Source organism: Carcharodon carcharias, chromosome 20 (assembly GCF_017639515.1).
Source record: "Carcharodon carcharias isolate sCarCar2 chromosome 20, sCarCar2.pri, whole genome shotgun sequence".
In the NCBI taxonomy this organism is placed as follows: domain Eukaryota; kingdom Metazoa; phylum Chordata; class Chondrichthyes; order Lamniformes; family Lamnidae; genus Carcharodon; species Carcharodon carcharias.
In genome coordinates this window covers 67,364,978-67,384,062 of record NC_054486.1, presented here as the reverse complement: position 1 = coordinate 67,384,062, position 19,085 = coordinate 67,364,978, and the positions used below count along the sequence as shown (strand labels likewise).

At 41.5% G+C, this 19,085-nt stretch overlaps 1 protein-coding gene across 3 annotated transcripts in view; it reads right to left on the bottom strand.

Moving 5' to 3' along the window:
• nin (ninein (GSK3B interacting protein)) overlaps positions 1–19,085 on the bottom strand; it is a 189,578-nt gene that overhangs the window by 128,618 nt on the left and 41,875 nt on the right. For all 3 annotated transcript variants that reach the window (XM_041214930.1, XM_041214931.1, XM_041214932.1), the window contains exon 3: positions 14,176–14,269. In XM_041214930.1, coding sequence (XP_041070864.1) covers positions 14,176–14,269 — 94 coding nt within the window. The remainder of the gene's footprint in view (positions 1–14,175; positions 14,270–19,085) is intronic.

Genomic DNA, 19,085 nt, shown 5'->3' with positions numbered 1-19,085 from the left:
CAGCTTTATCTCTGGTGAAACATCCTCCCTTGGGGCTGATATTATGGTCTAAAGAAGGTTCAAGCTTAACTATCAAAGTATTTCTGTGACTGCCCTAGAGGTGCTTCAGAAAGGGACCAAAACACTGACCCCTTACATCAAAAGACTGCATTTTGAGCATTGGAGAAACCCTCCTTTACAGCTTGGAGAGAAGGAGACAAAGGTGTGGCTTTATAGAGGTGTGAAAGATAGTTCACAGTATCGGAATGGTAAAACATGAGTTTAATATAATCCATGAGAGCATAATAAGGGGTACAGATTCAAACTAGACAAAGACAAATTTAGGAGTGAAATGAAGCAATTCTTCATAGTAAAAGAGTGATCAACACATAAAATAGATTTCTGTATAGGTTAAAGCAGAAAAACTATGGAATAATTTAAAAAACAGTTTTTTTTATTGATTCACGAGATGTGGGCTTCACTGGCTGGGCCAGCATTTATTGCTCATCCCTAGTTGCCCTTGAGAAGATGGTGGTGAGCTGCCTTCATTAACCGCTGCAGTCCATGTGGTGTAGGTACACCCACAGTGCTGTTAGGAAGGGAGTTTCAGGATTTTACCCAGCAACAGTAGATGAATGTTTCCAAATCAGGATGCTGCGTGACTTGGAGGGGAAGTTGCAGCTGGTGGCATTCTCATCTATCTGCTGCGCTTGTCCTTCTAGATGATAGTGGTCATGGGTTGGAAGGTGCTGTTGGAAGGTGAATTCCTGCAGTGCATCTTGTAGATGGTACACACTGCTGCTACTGTGCATCGCTGGTGGAGGGAGTGAATGTTTATGGATGTGGTGCCAATCAATTGGGCTGCTTTGTCCTGGATGGTGTCAAGCTTCTTGAATATTGTGGGAGCTGCACTCATCTAGGCAGGTGGAGAGTATTCCATCACACTCCTGACTTGTGCCTTGTGGATGGTGGACAGGCTTTGGGGAGTCAGATGGTGAGTTACTCATTGCACGATTTCTAACCTCTGACCTGCTCTTATAGCCACAGTATTTATATGGCTACTCCAGTTTAGGTTCTGGTCAATGGTAAACCTCAGGGTGTTGATAGTGGGGGATTCAGTGATGGTAATGCCATTGAATGTCAAGGGGCGGTGGTTAGATTCTCTCTTGTTAGGGATGGTCATTGCATGGCACTTGTGTGCTGTGAATGTTAATTGCTACTTGCCAGCCAAGCCTGGATACTGTCCAGATCTTGCTACATTTGGACATGGACTGCTTCAGTATCTGAGGAGTTGCGAATGGCGCTGAAAATTGTGCAATCATCAGCAAAAGTCCCCATTTCTGACCTTATGACGGAAGGAAGGTCATTGATGAAGCAGCTGAAGATGGTTGGGCTGAAGGCACTACCCTGAGGAACTCCTGCAGTAATGTCCTGGAATTGAGATGACTGATCTCCAACAAACAGAACCATCATCTTCCATTGTACTAGGTATGACTCCAACCAGTGGAGAATTTTCTCCCTAATTCCCATTGACTCCAGTTTTGCTAGGGCTCCTTGATACTCTTTTGAGTAAACCTGTTTCCATCTTTTTCAGATGAAGTTACATTGTTTCATAGTTTGCCATTGTGAGATTTGAACTCTTGATCTTGGGGTTACAAACCCAGTACCATAACCACTTGGCTATTTAGGCCAAGCTCTAGGGCTCCTTGATGTCGCACTTGGTCAAATGCTGCCTTGATATCAAGGGCAGTCACTCTTACCTCACTACAGGAGTCAACTCTTTTGTCTACATTTGAACCAAGGCTGTAATGCGGTCAGGAGCTGAATGGCCCTGGCGGAACTCAAACGGAGTGTCAGTGAGCAGGTTATCGCTAAGCAAGTGCCACTTGATAGCAATTTGATGACCCCTTCCATTACTTTACTGATGATTGAGAATAAACTGATGGGGTGGTAATTGGCTGGGATGAGTTTGTCCTTTTTGTGTACAGGACATACCTGGCCAATTTTTCACATAGCCAGGTAGATGCCAGTGTTGTGGCTATACTGGAACAGCTTGGCTAGGGGTGCGGCAAGTTCTGGAGCACAAGTCTTCAGTACTATTGCCAGAATATTGTCAGGGCCCAAAGCCATTTCACCATCGAGTGCCTTCACCCGTTTCTTGTAATCATGTGGAGTGAATCATTTTGGCTGTAGACTGGCACCTGTGATGCTGGGGACCTCCAGAGGAGACGAAGATGGATTATCACTTGGTACTTCAGGCTGAAGACTGCAGCAAATGCTTCAGTCTTATCTTTTGCACTGATGTGCTGGGCACCCCCTCATTGAGGATGGGGATATTTGTGGAGCCTCCTCCTCCAGTGAGTTGTTTAGTTGGACACCACAATTCGCGACTGGATGTGGCAGGACAGCAGAGGTCCATTTGTTGTGGGATTGCTTAGCTCTATCACTTGCTGCTTATGCTGTTTGTCACACAAGTAGTCCTGTGTTATAGCTTCACCAGGTTTTCACCTCATTTTTAGGTATGCCTGGTGCTCCTCCTGGCATGCCCTCCTGCATTCTTCATTGAACCAGAGTTGAGCCCCTGGTTTGATGGCAATGGTAGACGGGGGGACATGCTGGGCCATGAGATTACAGATTGTGTTAAAGTACAATTCTGGTGCTGCTGGCAGTGCCTAATGGTTGCCCGCACGAGTCGCTAGATCTGTTCGAAATCTATCCCATTTAGTATGATGGTAATGCCACACAACGAAATGGAGGGTATCCTCAATATGAAGGCGAAATTTCATCTTCACAACTGTGTGGTGGTCACTCCTACCGATACTGTCATGGACAGATGCACCTGTGACAGGCAGGTTGGTGAGAATGAGGTCAAGTATGTTTTTCCCTCTTGTTGGTTCCCTCACCAGCTGCTGTTAGCTTCCTCACCAGCTGCCGCAGACCCAGTCTAGCAACTACATCCTTTAGGACTTGGCCATATCGGTCAGTAGTGGTGTAGCCGAGCCACTCTTGGTGATGGACCCTTGCCACCCTCAGTGCTTCCTCCAAGTGATGTTCAACATGGAGGAGCACTGATTCTTCAACTGAGGGAGGGCAGTACGTGGTAATCGGCACAAAATTTCCTTGCCCATGTCTGACCTGATGCCATGAGACTTCATGGGGTCCGCGGTCTATGTCGAGGATCCCAGGGCAACTCCCTCCTGGCTGTATAACGCTGTGCTGCCACCTCTGCCCGGTCTGTCCTGCTGGTGGGATAGGACATACCCAGGAACATTACCTGTAAGGTAGGATTCCATGAGGATGACTATGTCAGGCTGTTGCTTGACTAGTCTATGAAACAGCTCTCCCAATTTTGGCACCAGCCCCAGATGTTCGTAAGGAGGACTTTGCAGAGTCGACAGATCTGAGTTTGCCGTGTCGTTTCCCATGCCTAGGTCGCTGCCGGGTGGTCCGCCCAGTTTCATTCCTTTTTTGAGACTTTGTAGCGGTTTGATACAACTGAGTGGCTTGCTAGGCCATTTCAGAGGGCATTTAAGAGTCAACCACATTGTTGTGGGTCTGGAGTCACATGTAGGCCAGACCAGGGCAAATTTCCTTCCCTAAAGGACATTAGTGAACCAGATGGGTTTTTACAACAATCGCCAATGGTTTCATGGTCATCCTTAGGCTTTTAATTCCAAATTTTTTATTGAATTCAAATTCCACCATCTGCCGTGGCAGGATTCGAACCCAGGTCGATAATGGGTGGGGATCTAAAGGGTCTGGTGGAGCAGGCCTTAGAAGTCAGAGGCGTGTCAGAGGTAATCCAGGGACTGACTCAAAGTCAGATGATGACCCTCTGGAGTGTTCCATAAGGCAGCAGATGTTGGATGTCTAACATGAAATGCGTGGAGATTTGGCAGACATACCAGAGAGTTTGCATGCTCTGGCCCGGACTATGGAGGTGTCCATCCAGGCCACATGCACTGCAGTCATCCAGCCTTTTGAGCACCAAGCTTCCTCCATGGACAGACTGGCAGTTTGCCAGTCCTGGAGGGGCAAGATGAATGTATTGCAGATGCAATTGTAGATATGTACACGACCTGCACACCATCGTCCGGACTGGGAGTTCAGGGGCCCAGAGCCAGGGAGCTCGGAGACTGAGCCAGCTTCTGGGACCTCACAGGAAGGCACAGAGGACCAAGCGGACCTAGTAGCGGAGGATAAGCAGCTGCTGTTGCCATCTCGAAGCACCTTTCAGGCCCTTCTGATGAGGGCAGCCTCTCCTCTGTCCATCTGTTGTAAACACTCTCCTCGTCCAGTGCTGTGGTGACAGAAGTTCCTTTTGCCACTCAGCAGGAGTCTTCTGATGTGGCGAGCCCTCAAGGCCTCAGTCACACAGAGCACACCTGTCAAAGTCATCCAGAGCAAGGGGAGTAGCAGATCAGGAGCCTCTCTCCAGTGTAGCAGCAAGCAAGGCAGGTACCCTGTGTTGGAGGACTAGGAAACACGTGGTCAGAAAACTCCACAATAGTCACCAAGCAGGTTACATGGGTGCGTTTAATCTATTTGTTCATAAGATGTCTCATAATGCTTAAATGAGTAAACCCTGGCTTCACTGTCCCTCATGTAGAGGTTATTTTAATATGTCATAGCCTTCGAAGTTTTTCTCAGGGGATCAATATGAGCTTCAATAATTGGAGGCAGGCAGGATATATCAAATGTCAAGAACTGGGCACAGTAAGTGTACTGACAGGACGGTGACATGACTCTCACATTCCACACGTAATGATGCTTGGACAGATGCAGTGCATGCATCTCTGAGGCGGGGACTTCACAACCTATTGGAGCAGCTGACTTATCAAGGCATCCATTATGTCCTGGCCATCCATGCAACCACGTCCAGGGCCTTATACCTTGAATGCTGGGGCATTCGCTCACCTCGTCTTGGCCCTGATCCTCAGATGAATGGTTGTTTTCTGGCATCCCCTCTTCCTCAAGGGCATCCCATCTCTGAATGGCGAGGTTATAGAGGGCACATCGTACTATGACCATGACTGACATGTGATGAAGCATACTGCAATGCACCTCCTGATCTATCAAGGCATCTAAACCTCATTTTCAGCAGCCCAACTGTCTGCTCTATGATGGTCCTGGTGCCTCCATAGCTTATGGCTCCTCTCTGTGTCTGTTCTCAGGGTCCCTCGCTACCATCATGCGCCATCTCTTCAATGGATAACCCTCATCACCCAGAAGCCATCCATCCGGGGATCTGGGCTGCTGAACAGGTGTAGCACCTGAGCATTACGCAGAATTTATGAGTCGTGGCTGCTGCCTAATCTGTTTATCTGCATTATCTGTCGATTATGGTCACATGCCAGCTGGACATTCAGCGAGTGAAATCACTTCCTGTTAATAAGAATATAGGGCTGGCCAGCTGGAGCCTTTATGGCAACTGCGTGCAGTCAATGGCTCCCTGGGCCCTGGGGAAACCTGCAATTGCCGCAAACCCTCTGGTTCTTTTGAGTTGACTCTGGCATTGTGAAAGAAATGTAATTGCATGCCCTTCTGAATTTAGCATCAGTGAAGACCCTGATGCAGTCGTGTGCAGCAGGCTGTGTAATGCCACCGAGGTTTCCATGTGCTGCCCGAAAGGATCCTGTTGCAAAGAAGTTAAGTGTAACACTGACTTTTAAAGCTCCAGGCATTGGGAAATACCCAATACCAGTTGGACGAGATCTCCTCTGCCAGCATGTCACAAAGACATGTGATTGTGGCTCAAGAGCCTGAGCCTCCTCTGGCATTGGTGTGTTGGTCATCTGAAGATGCCTAAATACTCGAGGGGCTGCATAAGTCCTTCTGTGCCTCCATTGAGGATTTATGATGGCTTCATCAGATTTTTGGTTTGGTGCAGCTTTGCCACTCTCATGCACCACCACAGCATTCTGGATCTCTCGATGTGTCCTCCTTCCTCTCTCTCTCTCCTCCTCCTCACTGGAGGATGTGATTCCCACAAAGACAATATTTCCATGTATGGCCTAGTTAGAAGGCCGAGGTGATGGTGAGGGTCAACATAGACCTCGCTGCAGGAGGGTTAAGACCTCTAAATGATAGAAGTTTGAAATGTAAACTCTGCTTCGTGCATAAAGCATTGTCAGCAGTCACAACAGCCTGAACTGCTAAGTTGAAACTCGGGGCTCAGCTCGAGAATTTAAACCTGCCCTAACAAGCTGACTGTTAAAAAAAAGAGGAACCCACCTGATGTGAAACACACTCTGCAAGCGTTCTATTGCTCACACCATGTACTTTGCTGCCAATTGGGAGATTAACGAGTTTAATGGTACCATTTAATAAAATTTGAATAACGTGTATGACCTCCCGATTTCAAGCCCCGCCCACCTAACATATTACCCGGATTGGGCATGATGACGTCAGGAACGCGACCTGACGTCACTGCGCCCAATAATACGTTAGTGTGGACGTGTAACGCTCCTGCTTTCAATGTTTTATTCAGCCCATGTCTGGATGGGTGAGGGTTAAATGACCGAATGCAGCTTAGAGATATATCTTGTGTCATAGCTCCTAATTCAACACCTTTTGTTACAGCTTGTGTGATCTTGTGCTGTTCTGAGAGCTTTACAAACTGCAAATAAAAGTGTAGACACTAGTTCTGGTTTATTATCAGTAGTTAGGAAGTGTTATAGCCTTTGCTTTTGTACCCAAAGAGGGAGTGTGAGGAATAGTCTATAAAATTAGTGAAAGCTGTTGCATTTATTACTGCTTATCCATTACTTTGAATGAACTTACTCTGTAATTTATGGCCTAAACAATAATTTGAAAGTATTTACTCTTCTTCCATACAAATTCCGGAAGATTACAAGTGGGCTCATGTTATATCCAGTATCAAGAGCTTTGGGTCAACTTTTTCGCAATACCACAATATCAGATAATGTGGTGCAAGGTCACACTTCAGTACATAGGAAGTGCTCCTTCCTTGACAAAAGAAATATTCGATGAAAGTCTAAAAGCATAGCATTCAGTTTAATTATAGCCATGAGCTAAGTGGCTTGTCAACAAAATTCCTGGAGTCAACAAATCACATGCATTGTGTTAAGACTCACTGTGACTTCTAATTACGATAATACAATGAATAAAAAATGTTTTCAGTTGGTATTCATTTATACATGGGACAATTTCTTGCTTCTAAAACTCCTTCTCAGGAAGTAAAAACTAGTTTATATAAGTACACTTAAATGACCACGGAAAAGACTAATTTCTCATTATACTTGAGTGCCTTGGTAAATGGTGAAAAGTCAATTCTGATCTAGCCTACACTAACGGTATTCAACTGCCAAACAATGACTAAAAAACAATTACTAAAAAAAAAAACAAATTTATTTGTTGCACCACGGGCTGAATTTTCCATGTTTGTTTCTCAGTACATTGTGGTGTTTCACTTGGAGCTGGCATGCTTGATCACCGTCTTCATGCCCTCCGACACAGCGTGCTTGGTCAGTTCCCCGGGCAGCAGCAGGCACACGGCAGTCTGGATCTCCCGGGAGGTGATGGTGCTGCACTTGTTGTAGTAGGCCAGGCAGGAAGCCTCACCCGCGATGCACTCGAAAATGTTGTTGACAAGCGAGTTAATGATGCTCATGGCCTTGGAGGATATGCTGGTGTCCAGGTGAACCTGCTTCATCACTTTGTAGATGTAGATGGAGTAGCTCTCCTTCCTAGATCTCTTCCTCTTCTTGCCACCCTTAGTTGGTGGCCTTCTTGATGATTTTCTTCTCACCCTTCTTGGCAGCTCCTGTTGCCTTCTTCTCATCAGCCATGACTATGCTGATTTTGAAACATCTGGGCATGGAGTGTTAATATGACAATCACCTTGTTAAAACCAATTGCTAGTTAAACAGGCGATGGGCATTGATTATCCCATCTAAATAGAATAAAAAGATACAGCTGGAACACTTTGTGTAGAAGCTACTTGGAAGTCAGTAGCATGAGTTGTCTTGAAAATAAATCAGATTAAACCAAAACCCATCCTGCTTTAATTCTTCCACCACAATCTCTTATTGTGTGTAACATGGAGGTGCATTTTGGTGCGCGAATAGCCATACTTAATTTTTTTTGGAGGAAATCCGATTTTCCTCCACATTCCCGACCTGCCGTTTTCCTCAGGCCTTTTTTGCAGCTTGGAATGCCAACTGTGCAAAACATATATGCTCCCTATTTTAAATGGGGGAGGGAAATTGGATTTCCTCACACATACCATTTTTGTTTGGAAGCCCATTAAAAGCATGCCAGGTTTGAGAGCTTGTGAACAAAATGGAAAGCTTGAACAGTCTGAAATATTTTGAAAGGTAAATGTAGAGTGTTTTCACACCTTCAAATGCCATTATTAGGTGCTATTTTGTAATGTAGATGTGTTTTTAATACAGAGATTCATTATAGGAATCTGTCCTTTAAAGGTAAGTTGACCCTTACATTGACCAGCCTTGTGTATTTATTCACATGCATTACAATGCTTTTCCAATGGAGGAAGCGCTATAATGCAGTGCAAAATGTTACAAAATGTCCTGTCATCTCGTGCTATCATCCTTACTGTGATTTAAATGGTTGTGGTTCATTAAAAAAAACTGGTCTGACATTATTGCAGCACAATTAACACAGCCAATAGGGGAGGCACTTCCTGCTCATGTACAGTTGCAGTCTGTCAGTCTCGAGTGTCAGCTGCTGCTTGCATTAAAATGAACAAGTTGGCATGACAGAGACTAACAATAAAGTTCAAGTTATCCATGCTTAGATCTGATCAGTCCTTAGCCATCTGAAAGTTCTTGTATCTAGTCTATATATCATTTATGAACTGATTACTCTAAAATATGCCTCTGATGATTCAGTAAGCGATGATGATGTAGAATCAGGAAATTTCAGTAAATGAGATCCCAACATCCAATAAACTCAGATAATTGATTGTAATGTTTCGGGTAAGGTCACTTTTTGGTAAAAAGTAACTTGAAAATATTGAAGAAAAAACTCATTATCCAACGTAGGACTTGAACCCATAGTCCTTGGATTGAGAGAAACATTAGCTACCAACTGAGCTAACCAGCTACATGGGAAGTCCCTACACAAAGTCAGAATAAACAGTTCACTTTTAAGGCTATGGTTATGTGAGGCAAGCTTGCAGGCACTTGAGCGATGCAACTTCCGGGAAATGGATGGAATGCAAAACAAACTCATATTCAGAACTCCTGCTGCCAATCCAAAAGATGTCAGGGAGAATGCTGCATGCACTGAAGGCCGCAGTGTGGGCCAAGTGCGCATTCACAATTCTTCCAGATGCCTTTCCGGTTGGCGGCAGAAGTTAGAGTGTTTGACATTTGAAAAAAAAACTAACCACCTGCTTCCTTACATTGACTGACAGACATTCTGATTTGAAGTTGAAATGAGCACCTCCAGTTCTTTTTTTTCCAGAGAACAGTCTATTGCTTGATAAAGACCACAGCTGTCTAATGCTTGGCTAAGTTTCAAGTGCTTATCGGTTTTAGAACAGTAGGTGTTCCATTCAGCTGAGACTGAATGACAGTTTCAAGAAGCTGTAATAAAATATTGTCGCACTGATCTGGTTTCTAGATTGTTGACACAAGCCAATAGGATTACAAATGTTACAAAGTTTTTCCCATGTCGCAGAATGCATTTTTCTCAGTACCAATGATATGGAAGTTTATGCTAGATGGTGCGAAGATCATTTTTTCTCCCAAGGAACATAAAATAATTTTCATTGATATTGCATGGAGTCTGAGGATTGTGCATAGTGCATACTGGTTGAGTGGCTATGCAGGATACATGAAAGGCATAGAAGTGGCATGGGTAATCTGAGGGGGCATGGGCTGGTATGGGAGGGTGGGTGGAGAGGTGAAGGTGAGATTTCAGGGTCCTTTAAATGCTGTTGGGTGTTGAAATGCTGTGTTGGATAACTGAGGCAGGCTTTCAAACTGGCCCGCCTCCACACACTCACTCCTCATGCACTCCAGTGCAGCTCATAAATTGCCTGGCTCCGCTGTGATAAGGCAAAAATGGCATCTGAAGTCACACATTGGTTGGGCATACAGTTTGCAAACCGCAAGAATGCACACGTTGTGCGTTTCTGCTCCCCCCCCCACAAAAAAAAGTGTGCGGAATTTCAGAGTATGCCATAGTATCAAATACAGCCTGTGTAACATTATTTAGTGTGTTTCACATGGACACTATACCAATAGGTTAAGTATAACCAACATGTAACATATAACTAAAGTCAATTATGGCTTGTAATATTTCAATGTATGTTAAATGCATAGGAAAAGGAAGGCAACAAAACCTAGAACTGGCTAATACAAATACAAATGTATTACATGGCTTAATGACTATTCTCAGTAGCTATTGTTTAATTACCCAGCATCACCTAGCAACACACCTGAGTCAAGCTGTTCCAGCACAGAGGGATTGCCTTCTGTCAGGTTTCAGCTAGGAGGAGGTTAAAATCATTTGTTTTTTTATATACAGCATAGAGACAGAGCAAAATTTTAAAAGAATCTAATTGAGTAATACCATGGCATTTAGTAGGAAATGCTGTGCCTCAAAATAATGAGGTATCGATCTCAATCATGTTAATATGGGAGAGTGCTGAGTTGAACCCATTGGAGGGTTTGGGGGAGAAAAGGTAAGGGAAAACAAATTACCTGAGAAACACTCATGCATCTTCTATCAGGAACTAAAGGAGTAGAGCATCCTCTTACCTCATTTGGTAAGTTGTTCAGTGAACCCCAGAGTAAGAAAAATTAAAAGATGGCACAGAGACAGACAAACCCAGGTGACAGATGCATAGAGTAAAGCAAACTTTGATTTTAAAAAAAATTTCTCCAGCCCCGCCCTTACTACCAGCAGAAATATTATGGAACTTATGTTCAAATAATTTTTGATTTGTTACATTAGACTTTGTTAGAAGCAGAACTTATCATGCTAATTAATGAGTATAATTTCCAGGTAGTTAAGTCTTCAGACTATCTCCAAGTTGTATAAATGATTGAACAATGGACCAGCAATGTGAGAATATTCAAATACGAAATTAATAAGTTACATTCCGACTAGTGGCAATGATAGCTGTCAAATGCTGAGATTTTAATAAAAAAAGACCAAAGGAAAAAAAAAGAGGCATATGATGAACATAGTGGGGAATACAAAAGAAAAATGTGCAAAACACACATAATAGATATAAAGTAAACTGTCAAAGATCGGAAGGCTAGGAAGGAGCATGAAAAAGATGGTGGTCAATGTAAAGGCAATGACAAAGGTTTTTATTTAGAATACAAGTTAAACAATAGTCAAAGGAGAGCTGGAAACAATTGAGATATTCTAAGGCTATCATGTACTTGAAAGTACAGGAAAAATTGAATGGTTCACAAGTATTGTCCTTAGATTTGTCAGTGGAAGGTATAAGTAAATATTAGAAAGGAAACTATTAGAAGTGAATGGGACTAAAAGTAGTAAGGTCACTAGGCCTACCAATTATATATCATGAAATGCAGAGCAAGTTAAGGAGATAGTGGAGACATGAAACGTAACCTTCTAAATGGCTTGGAAACAGAAATAGCGCCAAAGGACTGGAGAGTGGAAATGATTACACTTATGATAAAGAAATGGGTAAGGAATTAACCAAGGGAGAGGTGCCAATTAGCCTTCAACTCTGGGTAAACTTCGAGAGTCCATGACAATTGAACCTGCAGGGGTGGGATTGGGGGTGTGGCGGGAGTCCCATGGGATCGATCTGGGTCTTTACAATAGTCACTCAGAAGTTAGAAGAGGTTTTAATTCTTTGTTTGAGTAACTATTGGTATAACCCTTGCGGAGTCATCCAAAGTATGCGACTCAACACACATTTTCAGATGGTTTCCAGCACAGCGCAATTGTCCAGAGGAAGTGTGCGCTTCTGGGCAATTGCTGTGCAAACTCTTACCTGGGAACTTCCCAGAGGGATTCCCCAGCGCATTTTGGGGTACTGCCCAAATCTGCACAGGGGAGCTAGGAAGTTACAGGCCTTAGAAAAGCATGGGTTATTAGACTTGGGAGTCCTAGTCCAGGATTCTCTTAAGGTTAACTTGCAGGTTGAGTCGGTGGTTGGGAAGGCAAATGCAATGGTGACATTTATTTCGAGAGGACTGGAACATAAAAGCAGGTATGTGCTGCTGAGGCTTTATAAGGCTCTGGTCAGACCATATTTAGAATATTGAGAGCAATTTTGGGCCCCGTATCTCAGGAAGGATGTGCTGGCCCTGGAGAGGGTCCAGAGGAGGTTCACGAGAACGATTCCAGGAATGAAAGGCTTAACATATGAGGAACGTTTGAGGACTCTGGGTCTATACTCGATGGAGTTTAGAAGGATATGGGGGGGATCTGATTGAAACTTACAGATTACTGAAAGGCCTGGATAGAGTGGACGTGGGGAAAATGTTTCCATTAGTAGGAGAGACTAGGAACTGAGGGCACAGCCTCAGAGTAAAGGGAAGATCTTTTAGAACAGAGATGAGGAGAAACTTCTTTAGCCAGAGAGTGGTGAATCTATGGAATTCATTGCCACAGAAGGCTGTGGAGGCCAGGTCATTGAGTGTATTTAAGACCGAGATAGATAGGTTCTTGATTGGTAAGGGGATCAAAGGTTATGGCAAGAAGGTGGGAGAATGGGGTTGAGAAATTTATCAGCCATGATTGACTGGTGGAGTAGACTCGATGGGCCGAAGGGCCTGATTTCTGCTACTACGTCTTATGGCACAATCTGCATGATTTTGAAAGGGTACTGTTTGACAGATTGAATTGAACCGCTTGAAGAAGTCGGAGTGTATAGATTAAGAAAATGCAGCGAAGGTTGTATATATAAACTTTGAGAAAGTATGTTATTAACTGTCACAGCAAACACTCATTAAGAAAATGAACACGCATGATATCAAAGGGAATGCAGCCAAATGGATAGAAATCTAGCTAGGGAACAGAAAGTAACAATTTAGGCGTAGGCACGAGATGAATTATATCAAAAAGTTTGCTGATGATAACAAATTAGGAGCATTGTAAACTGTAAGAAACAATGCACGAGTACGTAGCCAAGTTAACAGATTAAGCAGATAGATCGAGTTGGCCACATTTGGAGTATTGCAGGCAACTCTGGACATCCCATTCTAGGAAGAATACTAGGGCAATGGAATGGATATAGACAAGTTTGTTAGTTTGATAGCTAGACAGAGGTCATAATTATGAGGAAAGGGTTAAAATATTACAGCTGTGCTCCTTGGAATAGGTCAGGTAAAGGATAGGCATATTTGACATTTTCGTAATTTTGAAGAATAAACAAAGGGGTCGTTTCCATTGGTTAGAAAATGGGTAACAACGAATGAAAATAATCATTAGAAAGGAATACTTTGAAAGAAACATTTTCATACAGAGGGACATTAGGACATGGAATTCTTTACCAATTTGCCTATTCAAAATGAGACAATAACAATTTAAAATGGAATTGGATAAATACAGAAAAGGAAAAAATAAAAGCGAAAGAGCAATATCATTTCCTTCTATGTTGAAAATTGAATGATTCTGTTTATATGCAAGCCTGGCAGAATTTACATCTTCAATTACAAGCAGGATCAAATTGTATAGATGTAGCATGGCAACACTGCTGTCCACTCCTACAGCTTAAGCTAACACAAAAGCACCAATTCCCTCGATCACTCTTATGTACAATTACCTAGTCATAGTGAAGGAATCATCTGTATTAATCAGAGACCCACCTGCTGTCAGGATGTGATTATAAATTATGCAAGTGCTGTGGTGCACGCTGAGTGTTCCTTCATATAAACCAAGTGTACACCCTGTAGCATCTATTTCAGGAAAACTGTCACACTTTGTTAAATTATGTCCTGGGGTAAAAAGCACTAGCTTGCAGAGAATAGGGATCATAGTCTGCCACTGCAGCATACAACTGAAGGGTGCTAGGCATACTTGTGCAACTGAAATTATGTTCCGCTTTGAGTTTTCTGATCCTTGGCTTTTTAGAGGCAACAGACTTTGAAAACTGCACTTAAATCAATCACATGGAAAACTTGTTTCATGATTTCACTGCATTAGAAAATATTTGTGCATCTTACCAAGATGTATCATCTAGGTCTAAAATTAGAGTATTTTTCTTCCACCTACCTAGTGCTGGATAACCGTCATCTCCTGAGAAATCCCCTTCAATAGTAGTTGACAAGATGAAGATTAATGCCTCTTTAAATTGTTCAAAATGTACCTGAAAAATATTATAGAAATGAGAAGTGTCAAATTGATAAATTAAAAGGCAAAGCTAATTATAAATACTTAAATTTAGATTTGAGAATGCCACAAAATGGTGGGGTGCAGATCCGACACCTCCATACCCTTCCCCACTTCTGATATCTATGTTTACCATACAATGTTGTCTTCAAAGTCAAATGTACCCTAGATTCCACTTTGGTGCTAGAGGCTAGGGGTGGTAGGAGAGAGTTGATTGTCATTAGCAACAAGGGAAAATTGGTGCCATGAAGCTTTCCTGTGGAAAGAAGGTTTCAAATGGCTGCACACTTTTAAACAAAAGTTAAAAGGAGAAGGGATAATGATGGCAGCATCCACTTTTGTTTTGCAAAACTTTTGGTTTCTTCATCTCAGACAGCTTCTTCTGTTGGTCACTTTTATGAGTAGATGTCTTAAGGGCTAACAAATGTCACCAGTTAATTACAGTTAAAAGCAACACCACTTGCAGCTTCCCAGGTATTTGCTAGAAACATGTCAAGTGCACAATCAATAAGAGTTTCTTTTTAAGCCGTAACATGGCTTTTGTAACAATGGAAAAACAGTTTCCCAAAACCAAAGCAATTACAGGTATACTTCACACTATTGCTGTTTATAATAACTAATGTGACTTAACATTTTTGCAGTGCAAACTTAGTAACCAGGAAGGCTAACTGTGGCATTTGCTCTAGATCAACCTTTTTTGGACAGAGTGTGGTGTTGCTGTTAAAAAACCAGTGCTTTGGTCTCAAGTTAGAAAACAATGCTAATTTCTTAAAGCTGCATGCAAAAGAACTGGTGGAATAATCTAGTTAGCGTTTGATTGCAAGAACACTTTGCACTGAAAGAGATCCATCTACTAATCCAAGTTAAAGCACACTGATCATCTTAAAAGGCATTTCCATGAAATAAATATTTTGTTTGGCCATTCACTGCAGTATGGGACAAATTACTATTCAGTTCTCAGTGAATAAAGACTACAATTACAGATGTTTGATTTTCTAAATTTCATTTACAGCTATATGTGAACAAGCAAAGACAGTAAAATAAAGTTGTGACAATGCACTGCTAAGGAAATTACTCTTGATCTTTCTCAGAGCAGTAACCCTCCATCATATGGTGGGGTTGAGACCCTGGAAGAACCACCCCAGAAATTGCTGCTGATTATTGCGCAAAGAGTTTTGCAAAGGTACCGCTCAATAAAATAAAAATGTCATATTGTGTCGAAGGCAAAATGTATGTAACACAGACACACATGAAACTAGTTTTTAAATCCTGTCTCAGAGAACAAGAGTATTATTTTGATCACTTGATGTAACAAACAATTTCAAAGAATAGAAATAGCTTGATACCAATGATGAGACCAGACGCAGTAAACTTGCCTTATTACTACAGTAAAGACAAATTGATTCTCATTCACTAGCATTTAAGCTCCTTTAAAGCACAAAATGTGCAGCTGCTTTACGGAGATAGCAGGAACCTGACGAAGTAACAAGTGAGCTGGAGTTTGTTCGGAATGATGTCAATTGTGTACTGTGTGAGATACTAAACACACATTGAACCAGAAAGTTGCATCATCTTATGATGGTTAAAGGTATTGTAATATAATTGTTATAGTCATCACCTGCATATTTTGGTTACTGAGTAATCATCTGGTTTAGCTCCATGAGCAGTACTTGAAATTGAAAAATATCATTGGATCCCTCTGTCATTAGACAAGGCTAGTTTACTTTTAGATCTGTAAATTGCCTTTCATTGGAGACTCAATATTTTACAACATCGACTTATTATGCAACGAATACAACATTTTAGCTCCAATGTGTTTTATAATAGATTATGAGGGCTTCCTTAACCCATTTTAACAGTTCAGTAAAGCGTAGCCTCGACTTTTAATCTAGGTTACAGGCCACTAACAAGGTCAACCAACAGGACATAGCCCATAACACCAAATCACTGATCCAATCTTCTTCAGAGGCAACAACAGATGTTGCATGACCAGCGCAAAGAAAATACTTCAGCTGTATGCCCTGCCTTCAAAAAAAGGGGTAAACACTCCTACTGTGTATTTTTGTTTTATTGAAAAGGAATACCTATTGTTGGGCAAAATCAGTCCATCTCCTGGGCTTTGCAGTGTGTAATTCCGTGTATTCACTGCGTAATGTATTCACTGAGCGGCTGTATCACCAATACACGAGTCTGAAACAGAGCAGCTGCACAGTGACAGATGGGTCCTTTCTCAACTGGAAGCAATTTCACTAGCAACATCTCTAAATAAACTCAAGTATATTACCTCATAGACCAGAAAGGGACTGGCTGAGTAGAGTCAAACGGAAATTTAACAAAATGGGATTTTTCACTCTTATTTGAGAACAGCTATATGAGTTTGAGCAAACAATTTTCACAGAGTAAATTTTACTCTTAGTGAAAGGCAACAAGGTGTCACTTCGCAAATTACTCCACAAGTAAATTTACCATAATAGTCAATCACGGCTGAAAGAACTGTGGGTTTCTACCTTGGTCTCAGCGCCCAAGACAAAGGAGGGGTAAGATATAACAGGCGCCTGATTGCTAGCCACTAGCTCAGACTGAAAAATGGATTTATGCAAGATATGAACAAGATGTGATATGCAATCCCATTGACAAATAGCTCAAATCTAGAATCACACACAGAGGAATTGACAGTTTATTGAAATAGCCAGAAGACATGGAACTGTACGTTAGCATGAGGTTAATAGCTTCAGGAGAGAATAAGGAGGGAAGAAAATTGGGATTTTATATCAAGGGGTATGTGCTGAAACTAAAGAGTAAATGCTTAGTTTAAATTAAGTGAATTCACCATTAAATAGTTTTTGGCTTTATTAACCTCATTCTAGAAGGAATCTGAATAGACAAATGTAAACTTTTAAGGGGTTGTTTAAAGGTAAATTGTAGCACATTATTCCTATATTTGTTATGCCAACCTGAAGAAAAGAGTAAGAAGGCATTTCCACGAGGGATATGATTTGATCTGTATGAATAAAAGAACAGATTTAAGGAACAGCAAAGCCTTTTCCGAATCATACAGTTTCCACCTGGCTTCTTATTCCCTTTTTGTTATTCTCCTTTCCAGCGGGCCAGCTGTTAATGGGGGTTGGGATTGTGTTTTTAATGTCTGTGGGAGCAGCTGTCCCCTCGGTTATATCACAATTGTGCCAATGACAATTGAGCACCTTGTAATCGGCAAAAAAATTCAAACAGAATCGATCAGACTTCAACTAAAACAGGTCCTTCAAAAAAAAAAATCACATAGTAATCTGAACTATTCCGACTGAGTGGGGATAATTTGTCCTGCATTTATTATGTGCTTTTTGGAAAAAAAACTTCTATTCTTAATTTGTTGAACAACCATTCAGTTCTTCATTCTCTAAATAAAATGAGTGAATTTAGTTCTTTTGATAAATGTTAGAAACCTTAGGTTGCTAACAAACAAGAGGTCCGTATTTGGTACCACAGAGGAATCCCATTGTTTGCAGTATTTACAGGGACTTGAACAATATTCAAAGTAAAAACCATTGGGAACGCGAAAACTCTATTTCACTCAATTTGTAAATTGGAAAATTAAATTCCCAGCAAGTGGTGATCTGCAGGTGTAGAAATCTATTTACACCATGGACATGCAAGCAGGCTTGATAAGGTAAAGAATAACACATAGAACATCGGTGACAAATACAACCAAGTCAAAAGAGTCATGTGGATACCAGTGATTTAGTACATAATCTATCTTCTAACTTCTCTTTCCTCCCCCTTCCACACACATTACAATATGTAGACAAATATACAGATAGAGATGAGAGATAGAGAAATATATAGATAAAGATATATGTTTATTTTCTAAATATTAACCTGGCAAACAATATTACTATCTGCTAAGCAGTTACTGCAATTCTAGTTTATGACTGCCCTCAATTTGTATACAACACTGAAATGTCATTCACGTTTACCAAAGCTAATATCCAATTCTATTCACACCAACATTTTGCAGTTATAGAAGAGACAGTGCTATCAATCTTGTGCTTCACTTAAAAACAAGTGGATTCATAGAGTAACACTTTAATAGAAGTTGCATAGCAACGATTAATATATTGGCATAAGATTTCTATATATCGTAATAGAATTTTCATGCTGCTGTAAATTAAGAGAGTTCTCCATGAAGCAAGTAGCAGATGTAAGTTGGAAGAAGTGTGATAAGGAAGATGCCATTATATTCAAATAATTCCAACAAAAAGAAATTAAAAGTTTAATTTCTGCTGTTCATAAAGTCCCATTATGAGACTATTACTGTTAAGCAAATAACACTCACTATAAAGGGAGTAAGGTTCACTTTAAGGTTCAGCTATTTGTACCTCCATTACATTTAAGGTGCATTATATTTGCCAAGACCTCCTGGAGGAAGGGATGATCACAGTGAGATTAATTATCATGTGGCCTGCTTTCCTTTGTTTATTCTACCCAGTTTCTTTGCTCTATCTGGAAACTCAACTATATGATTCTCATTGCTGAAAGTGAGAGAGAGAATCTTATTTCACACTTTTATTTTTCAACAATCAAGTGACATTCGCAAATCCCAGGAAAATCTTTACACTTGCAGCTGATGGAAGGTAAACCACAGGTTTGCCAACGTAGTTACATTTTCATTAACAAAACCTAAAAGCACATTTAGATGCCATTGTAAACAAGCACCTTGGGTCAAATTAAATGGGTTTATAGCTAGTTAGGCTCCAGGTGTTCTTGCACATAAAAGTACAGCCAATCACCCTCCA